The 21,801-nt window shown below is 39.1% G+C and overlaps 1 protein-coding gene and 1 long non-coding RNA gene across 6 annotated transcripts in view; one reads left to right on the forward strand and one right to left on the reverse strand.

Moving 5' to 3' along the window:
* The first annotated feature begins 13 nt into the window (after positions 1–13).
* LOC130922571 (uncharacterized) lies at positions 14–3,444 on the forward strand. 5 transcript variants are annotated; one of them, XR_009064537.1, is made up of 10 exons: positions 77–152; positions 567–600; positions 676–774; positions 839–945; positions 2,157–2,217; positions 2,290–2,340; positions 2,541–2,609; positions 2,724–2,832; positions 2,915–2,984; positions 3,119–3,443. It is a non-coding gene; the product is annotated as an uncharacterized LOC130922571 (long non-coding RNA). The 5 variants fall into 5 exon arrangements; XR_009064539.1 differs by lacking the exon at positions 567–600 and having other exon boundaries at positions 14–152; XR_009064536.1 differs by lacking the exon at positions 77–152 and having other exon boundaries at positions 303–600; positions 3,119–3,441.
* Positions 3,445–11,477: 8,033 nt separating this feature from the next.
* The window catches only part of stox1 (storkhead box 1), a 39,778-nt gene continuing 29,454 nt past the window's right edge, over positions 11,478–21,801 (reverse strand). Inside the window, exons 3-4 of the mRNA XM_057849293.1 lie at positions 19,457–21,797; positions 11,478–15,333 (exon numbers count right to left, since the gene is read on the reverse strand). Of these exons, the coding sequence (XP_057705276.1) occupies positions 15,180–15,333; positions 19,457–21,797 (2,495 nt within the window). The 3' untranslated portion in view covers positions 11,478–15,179. The remainder of the gene's footprint in view (positions 15,334–19,456; positions 21,798–21,801) is intronic.

The following is a 21,801-nucleotide window of genomic DNA, read 5'->3' on the forward strand; positions in this document are numbered from 1 at the left end:
CTCTCAGTACCCTGCGCCGCTCTTCTCAGTACCCATCCCGCAGACAGGAAATAACGCAATACCGCAGCTCTCAATCCCCTCAGACCGGAAATGTCGTCAACCCTTGCGACGAAAACAAGTTACGTTATTTCACCTCTCGCGAAGAAAACACGGTAAGTGGCCGCACTGAAAAAAAGTTTTTAAAAGCGTATGCATGTTTAAAAATGTTAAATAGTTAAACAAGACTTGCGGTGAAAATATGAAGTGTTTATTCTGAGTTGAAAAGACCGTACTTATATCTAGTATTCTTAATGTAATTTAAATAATGTCTTCCTTTACTAACTGCATGTGACTTTGCTCTACTTATATTGTTTAATACGTACTGATGAATTCAGCAGCGAATTGGCTAATGCTGCTAATGCTTTTTACATTTTTTTCCCCTCAATGAACAGTCTTCTTTGTGTAGTTTTCATTATATTGCACTCTTATTTTTCATTATGTACATGCCTGCAATTCGCAGCTCGCTGTTTTTGTTGTTGTATGGTATTGTTGTTTTACCTTCATTTGTTTTGTCTGGTCCTTTGTAGTTTGAATGTTGTCACATGATCCAAATAGGACAAGGTTGTAATTTTTTCTTGATATTGTTACTCTGCTTAGCTATATATTTTTTCATTATTATTATTTTTTTTTTACTAGCTCCTTGATCACCACCCCATTGGGAAGAAACTAAATCACGACCCCCAAATGGTAGTCTTCCCATGCAGATACAGGGATGTCACAGAGATCCAAATGGAAGTAAGTAGCATAAGTAGTAATGTACTTTAGATTTTGGACTGTGCTGAACACTTTTTTTTGATAGACATCGAACACTGTAAAACCCACTGTGCAGACAGGACCAATGGTGACAATATAAGACCATGCCGAGCTTCGTGGACGGTTCAAACTCATCCTGCCCAGGAACGGCTGGTATGTTTTTATGTCTGAGACAAATGTTGTGCTCAGTGGAAATCTGGATAGGCTTATTATTCCTTATATTAGTTAACAATTGGACATAATTGATTATTTACTCTTTGTTTATTTAACCAATCAACATTCTCATTAGCTTATGCAAATCTTGAATATAAAGAGGCCAGAAATGGTGTTGATTGTCTAAAAAAAGAAAGTTTGATTGACACGTGCTGACTTTTGGAACGTTGGCCTGAACAATGAAATGGAATCAACTGTGAATTTTGAGGATTTAGTTTCTCTAAAGAACATAATGTCACTTGTACAATTAAGTAAAATGTAACTTTTTGTGTTTGTTTTTTGCAGATATGAAATGCATATTTATAACTTGTCTAACAAGTAGCTCATTCAAAGGTATAAAAAAGTATTTTTTGGCGTGTGTAGGGTATTTTAACTATGTAGCCTACAGAATGCTTGTATGGGCTCATGTAGGTGTCTGCGTACGTTTGTATTTATATAACATATGTCCGTGTGTATAGATTATGTATTTTTCAGGGAAGGACCATATTTGTGGCTGACCCCTATGTTGTTGCAACATGGTGAAAGCCTACAGGATGTGACCCACACATGCATTTGCCTGTAAGGCTGATTAGTAACAACTACAACTTGGAGCATTGGTTCATTTTCAAAGAACAGTCAAATCATAACAAATTAAATGATCCAAATTCCAATTATTTGTGGGAAGAAAAACAGATCCAATCATGAGATCAGGGAACTATTGTTATCTCTAATGAAATTCAGTATCCATTCATATTGGCATGGCGTTTCCATGATGATCCAGAATAGCCTTGTTTGGTTTTGAAGGTATGTTCCAGTCGATCCTTTTATGTTGCCCCTTCAATTAAAGCAGAATTGCACTCCAGATGATTCATCCAATCATTTGAAGCAAATTTCTAAAATTGCCAATGTTTTGTTTCAAGGGCGTTGGCCCGGTCTCAACATTGGTAGGGACGAATATAATGCAAGTAAGGTTGCTCAAAAGTTGGTGGGGACAACTTTAGCATCCTGAAAAGTTGGTCGTGTTATGTCCCTACCGTCCCTATGCAAACCTACGCCCTTGTTTTGTTTGCATGAATCATTTAAACCTGACTGGTTGGTGTTCTTATGCATGGAAACATGTTTGTAATTGTTTAACTACTGTATTTAATATGAACCTATATTTTCAATTGCAGAAAATGTTGACAGTCAATCAACAGGGGGACATGGAAAGAGAGGATTGGAAGTGAAATAGAGGTATTTGTAAAAGTGTGTATATTCATTGATTCAAAACTTGAAGGAAGTGACTCGGTTAAATTCTTACGTTAGGGTTTTCCGGGACAGCCATAGGGGAAGGACTGTGGCATCTTCATGTTGATGGTAGGTGAGTTTAACTGTCCAATTTTGTCCTCTGTGATATTTGTATTCATTTATCCATTTGTAGTATGCTCTTTGCACTGTTCTGGATGCTCTCTTTGAGTTTAACCATTGTAAAATGAAGTTCACCGAATCATTCAAATTGGGCTACAAAATATCCTTGTCGTTATTCTTTATTTACACTTGTTTTTAATTTTTGTTAGACTGATATGCCAACTCTGAGGAAGTGGTGGTGTATATTGATAGCGGACAATTTCAAACTTGGGTGCATGGTAAGTCTTTGAAACTGTTGATATGGCATTCTTAGGAAAGTAGGTGCACAGCACCTTAATTCTTTGTTGGAAAATGTGGAATACTTATTTTTGTATTTTTTCAACTTATGTGAGCCACAGGAAAGAGTTTGCCCATTGGACAGATGAGGCAAAAGCATTACTGCAGGGTGAAGTGCCACCAGTCTATCAGTTACAGAAGTGAAATTTGAATATAATTGCTGAGGTCAGCTTTTAAAGACTTTTTAGTGTCCATTACTCTGACGCACTTTTGAACATGCCCCCCTTTATTCACTGATTTATTTTAGGAAGAGGTGCAACCACAGCTCCTTCAAGTTAGTGGTGGCCCACTCCAAAAAGATATGGCAGGAAAAAATGGTAAGATTGTTTATATACCTAGTTTAATGCAATGCCTGAAAAGAAAAATCAAGTATAAAATTAACAAAGCATCATTTTTATTTTACTTATGTAATATTCAAATAGCTCTTTTCTTTCTCTTTTCCAATGAACAGTTTTGGTAAAAGGATTGTGCAAGACAGCACAAAAGCCTTGGACAGGGCTAGGGGGAAAAAAAAAAAATCAATGCAGTAGGAGTTCCCAAGCATCCTGCAGATGGAAGAGGATGAGCACGAACTACAATGTCTTGGAGCCATTCAAGTTCTGTTTCAACCATCTGGAAGATGGATTTACCTTTTTTGAGGAGATTGTTGACTAAAGAAAATATCTATTCTCTCAATAATAATAAAAAATAATAAAACTAAAAAAATAAAGTTTACCACATCAGAACTGGTTGTATTGAGTTCATTTTTCTACACTTATGAATTAGTTTTTTTTTTTTTTCTTTTATCTCAGATGTTAGTTGTAGGTAGTTTTAATTACCTGTGATGAAGGCGGGAGTGCTTGCCGAAAAATGTCAGGTAATTAAAACAACCTACAACTATTGTCTGGGATAAAAGAAAAGAAAACAACAAACACATGACAACTTTTTTTCATTTCTGTTTGAAATAAAGTTGCCTTTCCTGGAGCAGAAAGTTTAATATAGTTTCTGAATTAGTTAATTAGGATCTTCACCCACATGAATGAATTTAAGTAGCAAAATGAAAGACAAAATTGGTTTGGTTGCAACATTGAGAGAATATTACGTTTTTGATACATTAAATTGTAATGAAGCTATACTAATGTGTCCGTTCATAAAAATGTAAGGATGACAGCAATTTTGTAATAATTCTCAATTGGAGTATATTTTACAATTGACAAACTAAAGTACACACTGTGATAGGTCACAGGCGATCTTTCAGTCACTAATTAAACCTTTATTGCAGTAGTGTGTATTTTAATTTTGATGTACTGTAACCGTGTTTTTCATTTTGGTAAAATCAGCAGGCTTTAACAAACTGACCGCGCTTAAAGAGTTAATCTCCCGATTTCACCAAATCAATTTAAGGAGCATATAAATAAATTATTATTTAAATAATAATGAGTGATGCTGAAACCGAAAATAAAAGACGTGCGAAAAGAAAAGTAAACTAGTATTTACGTTCGAATGGACGCTAACTATTACGATAAAACCGGAAGCTCGGAGCTCCAGCGCAGCTTCATGTTGTCATTTCCGGTCTGAGAGCTGCGATATTGCGTCACTTCCTGTCTGCGGGATGGGTACTGAGACGAGCGGCGCAGGGTACTGAGAGAGGCGGGCTGCAGCCAGACTCTCTTGGAGAGGCCGTATAGAGGTAAAAAGTGAGACCGATTCTAAGGGCACATGACCTGATGGGGGCCACACGAAGAAAATTAGAACATTAGGTAATCATTTGCAAATTTAAATATAAATTATTATAATTTTAATAGGAATAAAACGAAGGGTTACGTTTTCTTGTTTTGTTTTTGGCAAAAAACCCCCAGAGAGAATATGTATTGCATATGTATTTTTTAATGTACATAATTATGATTGTTGTATGTTGCGTTGTGTGAGCTATATACGTACGAGGTTACACAGCACCCTTGTATCTCGAAGCAGCTTCTTACTAAAGTTTTTCTAGTTCCATAGTTGCCAGGAGAGGTTACTACATTACTCATAGTCAGTGTTGGGCACGTTACTTTAAAAAAGTAATTAGTTACATTACTCACTACTTCTTCCAAAAAGTAACTGAGTTAGTAACTGAATTACTCTATAGTAAAAGTAACTAGTTACCAGGGAAAGTAACTATTTCCGTTACTTTAAAAAGAACTTGTTGAATGTCAAAGAATTTGAAATTTTCTGAGCAGTATTCGAGTCAGTGGAATAGAGAAGAACAGACAGTTAACTTGTTAGGTGCTTCGGCAGATTTGAATTGCTTACCACAAATGTCGACAAAAGCTTTGCCCCGGGACATAAATTACACATTACATGCAGGTTATTTCCTTTAATTTCGACAAACTTGAAATAGTGTCTATATCTCCACCTCTTAAAGGACAGTTTTTCTTCTGAATGTTCTGCCATCCCGACCCTGTGCATCTGTTTTGCGTGTGTGCTTGCCGCACGCGCTGTTCCGGTTTGCTTGTGAAATCGCCGGCTCTGATTGGCTTACCACGACACATGACACTAACCCTCAGCCAATCACAATCACGTCCATCGCATCTCTCGAGGGGGGGCATTCAGGTAGGCTCGTTTCCCGACAATTCACATCACCTTCAAAGCGTCTGCCGTCCTCAAGATGGAAGCAGAATTATTGCTGGCTGACAGTGGGAGATGGGAACGAGGCTAGCATCAGGTGTAGCAAACACAGAAACGTTACCAAACTTTGGAAAGCATTGTCTAATTCAGGGGTTCCCAACCTATTCCACTAAGGCACACTGTGGGTGCAGGATTTCATTCTTACCAAACAAGATGACAACACTTTTTCCCCAATCTGGTGTTTTACAAGTGCAATCAGTTGATTGCAGTCAGGTGTGGCTTGTTTTAGCAGAAGCCTCATTGGTTCAACTGTCTCTGCTGGATCGGCTGGAACAAAAACCAGGACCCACAGTGTGCCTTGAGGACTGGGTTGAAAACCCCTGGACTCTAATTGAATGAGCAGGGACAAACAACTTGGAGTCAGAAGTACGTGCGCTATTTAAACTGAACGCACCCCAAGTCTTGGATGACAAACCAACAGAGTAGAGAGTCTAGAGCAGTGGTCTCAAACCGGTCCTCAAAGGGCCGCAGGGGGTACTGGATTTCATTCCAACCAAACGAGACAAATACCTTTTCACCAATCTGGTTTCTTACAAGTGTAATCAGTTGATTGCAATCAGGTGCTGCTTATGTTAGTAGAAACCTCATTGGTTGAACTGTTTGTGCTGGATCTGTTGGAACAAAAACCAGGACCCACTGCGGCCCTTTGTGGAGTCGGTTTGAGACCGCTGGTCTAGAGAGTCGACTCGACACGGCTAGTAGTTTCTTCAATTTATTCAGAGTAAGTAACGCACCGCTTTTGACCGTCAGTAACGGTAACGGCGGAAAAAGTAGTTAGATTACCCCGTTACTGAAAAAATAACGCCGTTACGTAACGGCGTTACTCCCAACACTGCTCACAGTTTATTAAATGTTAACAGTAGAAAACACAAAGAGAAGGACACTTCTCTCGAAGCAGCTTCCTACTTGATTTTTGCAGGTTAGCAAGTTCACACTGTTTAATGTTATGCTAACACTGATACAGGTTGGACCTACAGTAGCAAAATTAATGGCATGTTCGCAGCTTCCAAAACAATGATGTCTTTTTACATTTCTAACAATGGCTGCTGCTGGCTGAAAAAAAAAACTTCTCATATCTCTAATATCTAATGTGGGTGTGTGTGAGGGTTAAATCATCAGCCAATCAAAAGTGCGTTTAAGAGGAAAAAATGGACCGGCACATTCAGCAAGTGAAAAGATGTACATATAAATCTAAACATAATTTTTAAAAAAAATGACTTCATAATAGTGGGGTCAATTACAACAATTAAAACATATAGGAAGACAATATAAATAACCTATATAACTAAAGTCATTACATAACGCAAATAAGTTTGCTTAAAACTTGGTGGGGACAATTTAAGCATCCTGAAAAGTTGGTAGTGTTTTGTCCCAACCGTCCCTATGCAAACCTACGCCCTTGACTGTAGTATAGTTAAGTTCAAACAAAACATTTATTCTAAGTCATTCATTATGGTATTTGCTTTGAGAATATTTCTAATAAAAATATAATTAGATTGTAAAAGATGGCCTTCAGTACATTTCTTATAGATTATATCAGTCTATTCATTATTGCTCTGTACGCTGTATGTTTACATAAATATATTTTCATCTTAAATTAATGCAGAAAATGCACAAATTAGTGTGTAAAAATTCACCAGAATGCAGGAAATTACGTAGTTGATACTCTAAATGTGTGTGTGTGTGTCCCGGCACTGGTGGTGGGGCCCAAAGTGATATCTTTTCATGGGGCTCAAAATCCCCGGCAGCGCCCCTGCTTGAAATTAACAGGATTTGTGAGAATAATCCGTCATTAGAAATACTGACGTTTTCCCACACTGCTGGGTCGACGTTTCTACCCGCACGTTGTTGAGGTTCCCTTCCAAAGGCTGCATGTTGAGAGAAATGGTGGAGGAAATGTTTTGTATTCATAAATGTGTCCTCAGTTGATGTTGAAATTATGTTAATATTGCTTGTTATTATTGACATATTATCTTTTCGCCACAAGATGGCAGGATGGGACTTAATTGTCTAAAGTGCTACATTTATTACTTCTTTGTGTTTGACTTTGATTTGTGGGATTGCCTGTGAAGACAGCAATGACAGAGGATGTATCTGCATGTCAGTGGAAATTAAACACGCCGAGTTTTGCCTAATAGACAACTTATTCTCCGTCAATTCTTCCTACGAATGCAGCATTGAGCTGCAACCACCTCATCACTGCAACCTTCACGCGTAATTGCTTTTAATCAGTCGTCTACGTTTAGGGCAGTGTTGGCTAGATTTTGGGAGTGGAGATGGAGACCCCCCCCCCCCAAAAAAAAACATAGTTTACTGGGGTGGTGATTTTTTTCTTTGTAAAGTGCTTTTCCTCCAGATGACTTTGATGTTTAAGTGCTGGTCTTGACAAAATAATTCAGAGTACGACCTGGTGGCCCGTTATTGGCCATAAATCCTGCCAGGGGCATCACTAGGTTTTAAGAACAGGGGGTGGAGTTACACAGGATATTAGTGAACGTAGCGTACAAAGACAAAACTTCACAAACAGCTAACAAACACTGACCATTTCTGTATGTGTATATGGCGGAAAACACTCAGGTGGCTTGAAGTTCCCCAATTTGGCCAAATTTCAAAATTGTCCTATATGCATGTGTTATATACATCATTGGAAAGCTTAAAATCTCAAATATCTGGGGGAAGAAAAATTATGAACAGGAGGGCATTCAAAAAAAAAATAATTTTTAACTGCAAAACCCTAACTGAAGGTGACAGCATGAGAGCAGAATTAAAGACGAGACGAGATATTATCGCGTACTTACCATAAGCGGATTTTAAGGGGGGCCAGGCCCCTCCTGGTGACCGAAAGGTGTCATTGCATGAAATTAACTTTCCAATTATACTGGACTGTCTCAGGAAATTAGAATACACAATATTCTAATTTTTTGAGACAGTCCTGTGTATATATACAGGACTGTCTCAGGAAATTAGAATACACAATATTCTAATTTCCTGACAGGAATTCAAAAAATTAGAATATTGTGTATTCTAATTTCCTGAGACAGTCCAGTATATAAAAGTTGTAAAGCAATTAAACGGCAACAAAAATGAATGAAATGAACAAAAAAAAAATTTTTTTTTTTAATAATGGTTCAAAATTATTTTTCGAACAGATCATGTGACTAACACCTTAAACGGTCATTTGCTTTGCATATAATTTTTTTTTTTTTAATTAAGGGGAGGGCAATTTCATTTTTCTGATGATTTTTTTTCTTTGAAAATATTTCTTTTGATTGAAGCAAGTTTTTTTTGGGATTGAATGATTTAGACACAAATGTCCTACCCATAATATGGCCCAAACATAAAAAGGGTTGCTTCAATCAAATAACTTTTTCAATGAAAAATTGTGTTCAAATACAAAATTTTCAAATATTTTTTCGCATTCAAAAATGTTTTCTATGATTGAAATTTTTCTTTTATTGATTGAAGTGATTTTTCTTTTTGAAAATATATATTTTTTGAAGCAACTTATTTTTTGATTGAATAATAAGACAAAAACGTCCTAGCCAAAATGTGGCCCAAACACAAATCAACATTACCTCCAACAAAAAACTTGCTTGAATCCCCCCAAAAATTTCAAAGAAAAATAGCTTTCACATGCATTTTTTTTGAGTTTCAAATTTATTTTTGCATTCAAACATTTTTCTTTTAATTGAAGCCACTTTTTTTTGGATTGAAAATATATACAGTATTTTGATGGAGGCAACTTTTTTTTTTTTTGATTGAATAATAAAGACACAAATCTACCTCCATATGGCTCCGCCCAGGGGATACAATTTTTGACTGGGGTAACTATATTGGCACGACACTGGCGGGCGTACCATATTCAATGGTTGACGATCTTGCCGAAAAGTATTGGCTAAGCAGCCTGATTTAGAATTCCCCCCAAGAATGATGGGAAACAAAAAACGCTCATTGTCAACTTATTATAATAAATATTCTTGTAAGTTAATTTTATTGCTGACACTGTGTTTCGGGGTCATCAACATGTTGTGCCCCCCTGCCCCAAAAGTCAAACTCCGCCTATGGTACTTACCTTATTCCAATCCCAAAACTCCATGCAGCATGTATCACCGAGTGTCAACACACAGATGTGAATGCCCACAACCGGATTTTGGGGGGATTTTATGGGTGAAACATAGTAATACAACAAGGGTCGCGATGCAGAAATCGCAGACATCAAGGAGTGGTCGAGATGTTCTTTTTCATATATTTACCCTTTTATACGTTTTTTTTCTCCAATTTTCCTTTGTTTGGATCGATTATCTAACATATCAGGGAAAATACGACAGTAGCGAAAAAAATACAATTAAGTGATAGTTATGAGGCAGATACTTGTAACTTATTTACAGACACCATTTTTCGTCATTGTGACGTGATGTGTTTAAAAGTTCAAAATATGCGAGTGAATAATTTTTTAAAGTCCTTTTTTTTCATAACTAAATATTAGACATAAATTAATGATTCTAAGCTAAAATGACAGGCATTTCAAATAATAAATATAATTAATTTTTTTCATGGCTTGGTTGAAGCAAAAGCGGTTGCGCAACGTCTGTAAACAGGGGTCTCCAGGGTAGAACAGACAAATTAAAAATAGTTCGGGGGCTTATTGCGCCATGAATCTGCTATGGCAGCATATAGACATATTGTTCTTTCAAACACAACAGTTCTTAGTGCTTAAAATACAACAGTTTATTTTAAGCCATAAGAACTGTCGGGGGTGGGGGGGTGTAAAACATGTTGATGACCCCAAAATGCAGTATCAGCAATAAAATCAATTTACACAATAAATGCTCGGTTAGTAGCTTCGCCAATGCTCGTAAATACAGGCATTCCAGCTGTATGCGTTTTTGTTTTACCTAGTGGAGAAGAAGAATATGGTACGCCCGATGTTGGCTCTTGTACAATTAACGTCTTTAGTGGGACAAATTGAAACCCGCTCACCATTTTGGGGGTGCTCTCTGGCGTTTCAGGGTCCACATCTTCCATACTTGGTTCTCACTCAGTAGTTGACGTCGCTTTTGAAAGCTTAGGTTTGAAAAAGTTACGTATATCCATCTTGCGTCTTCTGTTCTCAGGTGGTTTTGGCTAAGCAAGGCAAATGACTGTCTAAGGTGCTAGTCACATGATCTGTTCGAAAAATAATTTTGACCCATTACATAAATATTTTTTTGTTCATTTATTTTTGTTGTTTTATTGTCTTACAAATTGTATAGACAACATTTTACCGGCAAAGTCTTAATTTTAAATTCATATGTAGGAAAGTCAATTCCCGTATTGGCCCGAAGACTGTGTGTTTTGCATCGAAATAACACTGAAAAAGAGGGGGTCGTCATATATGCGCGGTCTAGACATTATACCCATTCACGACGCTAGATGGCGCCAGGTATCATTGAAGCGATGTTCTGTCTCGACAGATATCAGCTACTCTTTTTAGTTTAACCAGTTTGCATTATTTTATTGCAATGTTTTTCCTTATTCAGATTTGTTTCAAGACTACAGTTACAGTTAGACTTCACTTTAATGGTTAATGCAGTTATTGCAATTTTGTTCTTTTATCACAATAGATTGGTTTATTTACATTTCAAAAACCAGAAGCCATTCATTTACGAATGTGATTGCACTTTAGTTTACATATTTAAATGTTCAGATATTAAGATTTGAATTAGGCAAAATAACATGCTTTTTCTCTAAAATATCATGGTATAATCATTTGTTTCGGATGTACTGTAATTATTTTCTGTATAAAAATTAATTTGGTGTTCAAAAAGTCTTTTTTCAAACTTGAGTCATGAAAAAGAGAGGGTCGTCTTATAATCAGGGCCGTCTTATATTCGGGCCAATACGGTACATGCAATGACACTTTTTGCCCCTCTTAATCTTCACGTATGAGTTCCAGGGAGAATTTCACAGGCCAACCTTACATTTAAAAAAACATCTAAATAAAGAATAGGAAAAAATCATGCAACACAATTTAATATATAATCTAAGACACACCAGATGAAATTCATTGCCCTTATACGTCTCACGATCTTGCAGGTATAAGTACCCATTTTCTCCAAACTACCGGTAATTAAAACCCCAAGACAGCTTACTGTGTAAATTTTTATTTTCAACTCCTACAAGATTGAAACGACTTAACCCAAGAGAAACATATGCAAAACTGTACATGATTAACTCATTTGTTACCATTGGCAACACTCGCCAACGCCCCCTCAGTTGAGTTGTTTTTTTTTTTTTAAAACTAATTGCAAACAATTTTGTCACTAATCTCAAATCCACTGTCTTTTTATGTATGCTTTAGTTTCCATGCATTGATATTCTCATACAAGTGTTAGTGGTATATTTATGATTTATACAGATTCTTCAAATATTTTCACCAAACACCAATTTAACTTCTCGGTACTTTGCATTGTTCTGAATCGTTGTCAACATTAGTTTGTCATAGTTGACCGATTTTCACATATTGGAGCACTTTGGCAGTGCCTTTGGTGTCACATTTACCCAATTGTTGGTTTCCTGTCCGTAGCTCTCTATAATATGTCACTTTGATGTATTATTTTGCTATGTATTGTTACTATGAGCTCTTTTTAAGTGCCAGCTTTATACCCACCATGTTAAAAACATGACTTTGTTTTTGTCGAATGCAAAATTATTGCAATCTTAAAGGGGTCCACGGATAGAAAGACTTGTAGTTCTCAAAAACATAAAGATTATTATGAGTTAAAATAATTTTATATTGAAACCCCTCTTGATGTTTTCGTTTTTATACATATTCCAAAATTAGTTTATCTTGTAGGTCGCCATTGTTGTTGACGTCGCAGGGCAGTGACGTCACATGGTTACGCTGCCCGGCTCCCGGAGTATGACTCGATTCTATCAATTCTTTCAATTTGAGCCTGAGAGGAACATGAATGATCATGAAAGCACTGTCGGTAGTTCGCAAAATGAGCAGCAAAAGCAAAATGAACAGGGGGGACAGGATGAGACGAGAGTTGGAAAAAAACAGTGTTCTGCCCAAATGTGCTACACCTGCGAAATGTTCTACAAGAGGCAAATTTGACACCCAAAGTACTACCGTGCGCTTTCAGCTTGTGTTGTTTAGATGCATACAGACAGAACATACTAAAGATGCCCTAAGAAAATACTTTAACGCAGTATTATATAAAAGGGTGGTTTAAATATGCTACGTGATTAATGTGGTCCACAGATCAACGATCTGCTTTAAAGCTACCACAAGAAAACACGATGCTTAAAAGTATGAGGGAGAAGCACATGCAAAAAGTATTTTGAGGCAATTAAAAGAGACTCAATAAAAACAAATAGTAGGTACTCGCCGCTTTTAACTGATGAGCGCATGTGTTGGACATCTCGTCGCGCAAAGGAATAGCGTAACGCACGAATGCTATTTTAGACCACAAGGCTGCGTGACGTCACCATCGTAAACTGGAAGGGGGTCAACATATTAGCGCGCTCGCATACAACTCTTACTGCTTGTTTTCTGCCGGTAATCTTTTAAAAAACAAAACAAAAGAAAAACATGCTGATTAAACTCTGCTGCTATGGAAAGTGTAGAAACGACTCTAGACATTACGACCGTCCACATATGAAGGATGTTTCCTTCATATGTTTCCCGAAGCCAAAAATGTGAACAATGTGTGTGTACGTCCAAAGCAAAGCGAAGCCATTCACCTTTATATGCAGTAAAAATTTTGTTGGGGGCCATGGTCCTTCAGATCGAAAATCCTGCCCTGAAGAGGTAAGCCATTTTGATATTTTTGATTATTTTTTAGCGTGTCGTTTTGCGGTGCTGCTTCTGTCTGACAATGAATGACCTGAAAACATATATATATATATATATGTATTAGGGTTGTCAAACGATTAAAATGTTTAATCGAGTTAATCACAGCTTAAAAATTAATTAATCGTAAATTAATCGCAATTCAAACCATCTATAAAATATGCCATATTTTTCTGTAAATTATTGTTGGAATGGAAAGACATAAGACTGATATATACATTCAACATACTGTACATATGCACTGTATTTATTTATTATAACAACAAATCAACAAGATGTCATTAACATTATTAACATTGTGTTAAAGCGATCCATGGATAGAAAGACTTGTAGTTCTTAAAAGATTAATGTTAGTACAAGTTATAGAAATTTTATATTAAAACCCCTCTTAATGTTTTCGTTTTAATAAAATTTGTAAAATTTTCAAACAAAAAACTATTAGCTCACCATTGTTGATGTCAATAATTACACAATGCTCATGGTGCTGAAACCCATAAAATCAGTCGCACCCAAGCGCCAGCAGAGGGCGACAAAACACAAAAAAACAAGTGGATATGACACTGTGCTGTCATTTTAATCTGTTTGAGTGGGGCATGTGCGTTAAATGCGTCAAATATTTTAACGTGATTAATTAAAAAAAATAATTACCGCCCGTTAACGCGATAATTTTGACAGCCCTAATATACAGTATATTCATATATCACAACAGTCATGTAGGCCTATTTTTCTAAAATACGGATGTTTAAATAAATTAGCCATGTTTGGACTTGGTCTTTTTGTATAGTAAGCCTGTTCATGCCTACAGGTAGGCTCTAGATTGAACAGATTTACCTTTTCTGTTGTAAAGAATCAACCTTGATAAGGGGGAAGTGTAAATAAATTAATAGAATTAAGATTTGTTATTAATGAAAAAATTAAGTGTTTGTTGTCTAACAGTCACTGAGTAGAATTTGCGATCGCTACACAAAAATGGCAATATAAATGACCCTCAAGAATGGTCAAACGTGAGACAAACAGAGGATATAATATATAAGAAAGACAGGTCATCTGGTGGTAAAGGATAGCTTGTTGAAACAGGCGAATGTCACTGTTAGTGGCGTAAGGCAATGCACGCAAGAAAAAGGTGTCGATAAAAAAGCTACATCTGCATCAAATCGGCTCTTTTTCCCCAGTCTTTTTCAGCCCTCGACACTCAAGCAATCTCCAACTGAACATTTGTATGTTCTTCCATGTCTTTACCAGTGAATTTGGCACCAGGAACATCATTTTCGGACAGAATTGGTAGGTTTAGCTCAGTCAACATCTCGTTTGTACACTATTTACATGCATCTAGCATGAGCGACAAATGTGAGCTTGATCCCCCAAGCAACAGTTGCATCATGAATATTAATGAGCATCAGTGACGTGTTGCATGCGGTACGCTATTGCAGTAACCCGATAGTATTTGTGACATTGACAAATGGTAATCTACGTCATCACCCCGAGCGTCCATAAATCATGGTGTCCTCCGTAGGTCAAAACGTACTAAATATTATACATTTTTTATTCAATGGCAGTGTTTTATGTGTTTCTAATAACATATTTCAGTAAAATAGAACAATTGTGGCTTGTTAGAGCCTCAAGTCTTTCAGTCCAAGGTTCCCTTTAATTTGAAAAAGAAAAAATAAACAAACATGAACAACAGCTAGAGCTTACAGAAAAAAACAAATGTTATATTTGGATTCAGCACTTCAAAATTACATGAGATCATTGCATCAATGCAATATTTTTGTTGTTGTTGAACAGTGCAATGATAGACATTCAATCCATTTTGACTGGGAGGGGCTGTGCCAGGCCAACTAAAACAAAATGGATTCGACGTCTCAACACTGTCTGTGGCACTGGGAACATGATCATTCACTGCTAGTTCAAATGATACTGCTTAAAAAAATATATTCACAATGAGGACAAATATACATACAAAATCTGTACAAACAGTTGCATAGAATTTGAGGTTGAAGCACATGTCGAGGTGTTGAGGTTCTTCTCACACGTTCATAACGGGCGTGAGCTGCAGCAGCGAGCTTTGTGGTCGGATGGCGCTGCTCTTGGAGTGCAGTTTGTCCAGGTTCTGTAGGAAGCCCCTCCTCTTGAGACCTTCCAGAATAACGGTGTTGCTAGAGGCCAAACTTATGTGGGTCCTGCATAGAGAGTGTCAGGGGTAGGGGGCATATTTGATAAAAATGGCATTAATTCTGCGGCATTACATACATTCCTAAACGGAAGGCTGCCTTGTGAGTTCAAAGCGTTAAGCTTCCTCCGATTTGAAATTTAAGCACAGTGCAGCGAATTATGCGTCATTATCAAAATCATTCCCTGCTGTCCAAATATCGGACGTTAGCATTCATTACAACGTGTTTGTTCAGCTTTATTGCCTTTTACTTTGGAAGGAAAGAAACACAAATTGATGAAAAGCAGTAATGCAGCCTGGAGGTCTACCCTCTCTCTCACTACAGTGTTTATTTTTGCCCGACTGACTGCGACGGTCTTTGGGAATTGACTCTGGTGTGAAGAAGCCAGAGTAATACATGATTTAAACACCAGCTGTGATATCAAGTTTTAGATTTCATAAGGTTGTTCCAGTTTAAGTCGTTTCAGATATCCGAGATCTCAGAAGCAGGCTACATACAGTACATAGTGACGATTGACAGTGACAACCGGTTTAATATCTTTGATGGCGTTCCTAAGGGCAGGGGTCTGCAAGTCCGGTCCTCGAGAGCCGCTATCCGGCTTGTGTTTCATGTCTCCCTTCTTTAACACACCTGAATCAAATGATCAACTCGTCAGGAAGCTCTGATAACGATCCTGATTATTATTTATAAACAAGTTGGATAGCGGCTCTCGAGGACCCCTGCCTTAGGGTGAGTTGAGCTCACTCATGAACTTCATGATTGTGATCTGAATCATGTGCCTCTGCCGGACACAAAAAATATGAATACCGTAATTTCCCGACTATAACGCGCACTTTTTTCCCTCCAAATCAACTTGTAAAATCATGGTGCGCACTATAAACGGGTACATGGGTGGAGACAGAAATATATATATATTATATACATATATAAAAACCGATTTTTTTTTTATTGACACGGCCACTTTGTGTTGAAGAAACGTATGCGGCGATCCGTTGCCGACCATTACGGTACGTGACGTCACCATTTTGTTTCGGTAATACTTCACTCTGATCGGCCGAATGATTTCGTCTGTGTTAAATTCTGCTTTTTTTCCACTCTTCATAAAGCACAGAATTTAGTTTCTTGAACTCATTTGAGTCCTATGTTTATTGCAGCTCCGCAACTCTGCCCGTAACAAATGTAACAACACAGACTTCCTGTGTGTGTCCGTCAACTATATCTGTCCCTCGGGAAACTCAAACCCAAATAACAATAGTTCCTATTGTTACTGTCGTGTCGACAGCGATGAGCTCTCTCGGATTTCCGACTTACGTTCTCACTTTCATTTTACCGTATCAATCCATGGAAGAAACATTGATTCTAGAGCTGAAACAAATACTCGAGCAACTCGAGTAACTCGAGTTTAAAAACTGATCCGAGTAATTTTATTCACCTCGAGGAATCGTTTAATTTTGCCAGCTCTAAGCATCACGTTTTGCCCGGACTACTTTTAATGGGAGACAACGCGCTGACGTAGCGTAGAGGAAGAAGCAATAAAAAAAAAAAACCTTACTGCAGCCGAAAGCCCTTACAAACTGCGCCGACATTGCTAAAAACTACGCCCGCATGTTGCTACGGTGGTAGCAGTCTAGCAGGTAGCGTCTGATGCGTGTCATAGATATCACATGTACGTAGAACTAGATGCGAAATGACCGACTCGGCGGCGTTAACAAACAGCCGCCATCTTAAAGCAGTACACTTCTCAGCGCTCATAAATAAGAATAACGTTACTTTCACTCGCTCACGTAACTTTATCCCTGCGGAGGGCTAGGTTTCTATTCATTATGACCAATGTCGATGCGTGGCTAACTCTTACATACAGGCTTTATATAATCTGTGAAAACAGCGCTGTAGAGTGATCAGGGTGTAAAATAAAAACATAATAATGCTAACTGTCAATTTTAGCTTAGTAGTCATTGCTGGATGGGGCGTGCAATATTATTCGGCCCCTTTACTTTCAGTGCAGCAAACTCACTCCAGAAGTTCAGTGAGGATCTCTGAATGATCCAATGTTGTCCTAAATGACCGATGATGATAAATAGAATCCACCTGTGTGTAATCAAGTCTCCGTATAAATGCACCTGCTCTGTGATAGTCTCAGGGTTCTGTTTAAAGTGCAGAGAGCATTATGAAAACCAAGAAACACACCAGGCAGGTCCGAGATACTGTTGTGGAGAAGTTTAAAGCCGGATTTGGATACAAAAAGATTTCCCAAGCTTTAAACATCTCAAGGAGCACTGTGCAAACCATCATATTGAAATGGAAGGAGCATCAGACCACTGCAAATCTACCAAGACCCGACCATCCTTCCAAACTTTCTTCTCAAACAAGGAGAAAACTGATCAGAGATGCAGCCAAGAGGCCCATGATCACTCTGGATGAACTGCAGAGATCTACAGCTGAGGTGGGAGAGTCTGTCCATAGGACAACAATCAGTCATACACTGCACAAATCTGGCCTTTATGGAAGAGTGGCAAGAAGAAAGCCATTTCTCAAAGATATCCATAAAAAGTCTCGTTTCAAGTTTGCCACAAGCCACCTGGGAGACACACCAAACATGTGGAAGAAGGTGCTCTGGTCAGATGAAACCAAAATTGAACTTTTTGGCCACAATGCAAAACGATATGTTTGGCGTAAAAGCAACACAGCTCATCACCCTGAACACACCATCCCCACTGTCAAACATGGTGGTGGCAGCATCATGGTTTGGGCCTGCTTTTCTTCAGCAGGGACAGGGAAGATGGTTAAAATTGACGGGAAGATGGATGCAGCCAAATACAGGAACATTGTGGAAGAAACCCTGTTGGCATCTGCACAAGACCTGAGACTGGGACGGAGATTTATCTTCCAACAGGACAATGATCCAAAACATAAAGCCAAATCTACAATGGAATGGTTCAAAAATAAACGTATCCAGGTGTTAGAATGGCCAAGTCAAAGTCCAGACCTGAATCCAATCGAGAATCTGTGGAAAGAGCTGAAGACTGCTGTTCACAAACACTCTCCATCCAACCTCACTGAGCTCGAGCTGTTTTGCAAGGAAGAATGGGCAAGAATGTCAGTCTCTCGATGTGCAAAACGGATAGAAACATACCCCAAGCGACTTGCAGCTGTAATTGGAGCAAATGGTGGCGCTACAAAGTATTAACGCAAGGGGGCCGAATAATATTGCACGCCCCACTTTTCAGTTTTTTATTTGTTAAAAAAGTTTAAATTATCCAATAAATTTTGTTCCACTTCATAATTGTGTCCCACTTGTTGTTGATTCTTGACAAAAAATTAAAATTTTATATCTTTATGTTTGAAGCCTGAAATGTGGCGAAAGGTTGCAAGGTTCAAGGGGGCCGAATACTTTTGCAAGGCACTGTATATATTTTTTAATAAAATCTAAAAGTTTTTGGAGTGAAAGCAGTGAATTAGTTTTTTAAAGTCACATTGAGATGCAATTGTTGGCTGTTTTCAACAATGTACATTGAAAATAATGACATTGATTGACTGACAATGGTTCAATATTACATGAAATGTGTTGTTTTCTCATCTATATGTATAATTGCTCTTTAACTAAAAAAAAAAAAAAGTTTTATCCGATTACTCAATTAATCGATAGAATTTTCAGTCGATTACTCGATTGCTAAAATGTTCGATAGCTGCAGCCCTAATAAATTCATCATGATGAAACGAGCAAGTTATACAGCAGCCTTTAAAAGAAAAGTCACATCTGTTTTGTTTCCTCCTAGATTCTGGTAAGTTGGAGAAGTTGTCAAATCATATTATTACTATATTGTCAGTTTATGGTAATGTTTTTAACTACCAATATGGTATGCTTGTGCTGTGTTTCACCATTCAGTAAAATGACATTTCTGTATCTGTACACGAGCTCTGTTTTCTTGTATTCTTCTATTTATTGGTGCTAAAATTAGGGTGCGCGTTATAAACGGGTACAATAATTTTCCCTAGATTTTGAAGTAAATTTGGGGTGCGCATTATACACAGGTGTGCCTTATATTCGGGAAATTACAGTAAATAAAAAACTGTGTACCCTAGTTAAGTGTGTGTTGATGTAGACTCGTTTGACTAACAGAAAGCCTCTCACCGTGGAGAATCTATCCCGCTGTCTCCTGTGATGCTCTGGTTTTCCACAAGTTCTCCTGCTTCTCTGGTGTCCGCCGCTCTGGGCCCGCTTAGTGCAGGTCCCGGAGTCCGGGGAACTCCCATCTGGTGATAATGCTCCCCTTGCAATTCCTTTGCTTCCGTCCACTGGGCTAACTCGCCGTCAGCCTCGTCCGTAGACTTGCGGACAGTCTCCGTGTCTGATTCCACCTCGCTCGCCGGACAGTAGTCGAAGATGCTGCTGTCAAAAGTTTCTGGTGGTTCGGGGTGGTCTTTCTCATCGTGTAATCCTTCCTGGACCAGGTCTTCTTTCCTGGAGCTTGGTTCATCTTGAAGTGATACACCACTTTGCTGAGTATACGGACACATCCATGTGGTCTCTCCGAGCCTGCCAGGGCTCAGAGAAGTTCTCCTCTGGTTCGTCGAGTGGCTGTCGATGGAGGTGAATTGGTGGTGAAAGTTGGGGCCGTAATAGTGGCCGTTGGAGTCCTGGTGTTTGGATTCTGTATCACATTGATGGTAAACTAAGTGGTGGTGAAGGTAGTTTGGTAAAATCTCCCCCTCATCCAAGCACAGGGAGCTGCAGGTATCTTGATGGTCTGCTCTCTGAAATAGTCTGCGTTCATCTTCGTTGTCTGTTACTGTGCGAAGGTCATCTCCCATACTCAGATCCCCTTGGTCTTTGCTAACAGTTATTGTTCTCACGTCCTTTGAGTTTTGATCCGTTAAAAGCTCATCAGGCTTTTGAGAGCCGTTGGTCAGTCTGAGTGAGTGCTTCCGCTGTAAAGTATTTTTTGTCCAGATTTGATCAGAATTTGTGTACAGTTGCATATTTGACAGGTCAGTCTCCAAAGACTGGTTTCTGCCATCTTTGAGGTGAGGGTTTTCTCTGTTCTCCACCCCGTTTCCTTCCCTTCGATGTCGTACCTTCTCGTCAATCCGCAAGGTACAGCTCTGCGGGTATGCTGAATTGTAGCCTGCCAAAGAATCACAGTAGATCTTATGGTCGGGCTGCGGCAGGAGTTCGTTTTTGGTATCCCTCTCCTGATCATATTTGTCTTCAGACGCTGGGGACTTTGCCGTTTGTTCATTATTGGCTAAACTCAGCTTTGTCCGATGTGGGTCCCAAGATTTGGAACGATGGCTTGTTCGTTCTTTAGCCAGTGCTTTGCTTCCTTTTGGTTTTGGATGCTCCCAATTGGTTGGAGAAGGAGGTATTCCAGTCTCCGGAGAATGGAAAGGGTTTTCAATGCGTTTCTTGTAAAGCAATTTACCGTCCGCAGCATTTTCTGCTTTATCTGGTTCATCAATTGGGATTTCCACTGGCAGTCGGGTAGGGATCAAATCCTCCCTCTCTGGAAAACCATGGGTACATGCAGAAAGCCTGTTCTTCATCCTCTCCCGTTGCTTTTCTCTGGAGGAGTGCACCCGGCGTTTATTACGAGAGCTTTTCTGAGCGGATCTTTTCGCCGACCTGGAGTGGTGGTGCCTCGTTTTTGAACTAGTCAGAATCTCCGTCGACATTCCCTTGTCTACGCCTTTGTCCACAGCTTTCTCCCGTCTCTCTTCCAGCTTCTTCATTAGGACCGTGTGACGCGTCAGGTTGTCCACTGTCAGTTCGGGGTTTATGCGCTTGATGATGGCGTGCTCCAGGTCGCGAGGCAAGTTATTGAGATCATCTTCATCTCTCACCGGCCACTCTTCTGGTGGGAACTGCCCCGAGAAAGACACATACTCCTTCTTCGGCTTCTCTTTTTTAGCCCCGTTTCTCCGGAACAAACTAAGACCGAACTTCCTGCCCAACTTACTGTCTTTCTCTTTTCGGCTAGCAGGGTTGGTTGTACCCGTGGCTTTGCTGACCGCGCTTGCTTGGCAGTCTGCCACTGTGGAGGTGGTCTGATGCTGCACCGAGGGCTTGTGATCCGACGGTCGTGGCCACTTTAAGCTCTTGGCCGTGCACTCGCTAACGGAAACTGAGACAGAATGCTGATCCGGAACAGCAGGCGGAGGAAGGTTGGGTGGTAAGCTAGTGGATGTCGGGAGTGGGCTAAAACAGCTGCAAGACTTGCAGTGAGCCGCCGGGGGTGTCTGAGTGCTCTCAACGCAGATGTCGTTGCTCAAAAGGTAAGTAATAGGAGGAGGTGAGGGAGGGTCCTCCGCTGAGCCCGAGGTCCACCAGGTCTTCTCCCGGTCCAAGTTGCTGGTGATAAAATAAGTCTGAGGTGTGACGATGAAGTAGCCCTCACCGGTGTGGTAAATTTTGCGCTCCTTAATCAGAGTGCCCAAGGTATTATAGAGGATGTCCTGAGTTGGGATGGTTATCCCTGA

This window comes from Corythoichthys intestinalis, chromosome 10 (genome assembly GCF_030265065.1).
Source record: "Corythoichthys intestinalis isolate RoL2023-P3 chromosome 10, ASM3026506v1, whole genome shotgun sequence".
Taxonomy (NCBI): Eukaryota; Metazoa; Chordata; class Actinopteri; order Syngnathiformes; family Syngnathidae; genus Corythoichthys; species Corythoichthys intestinalis.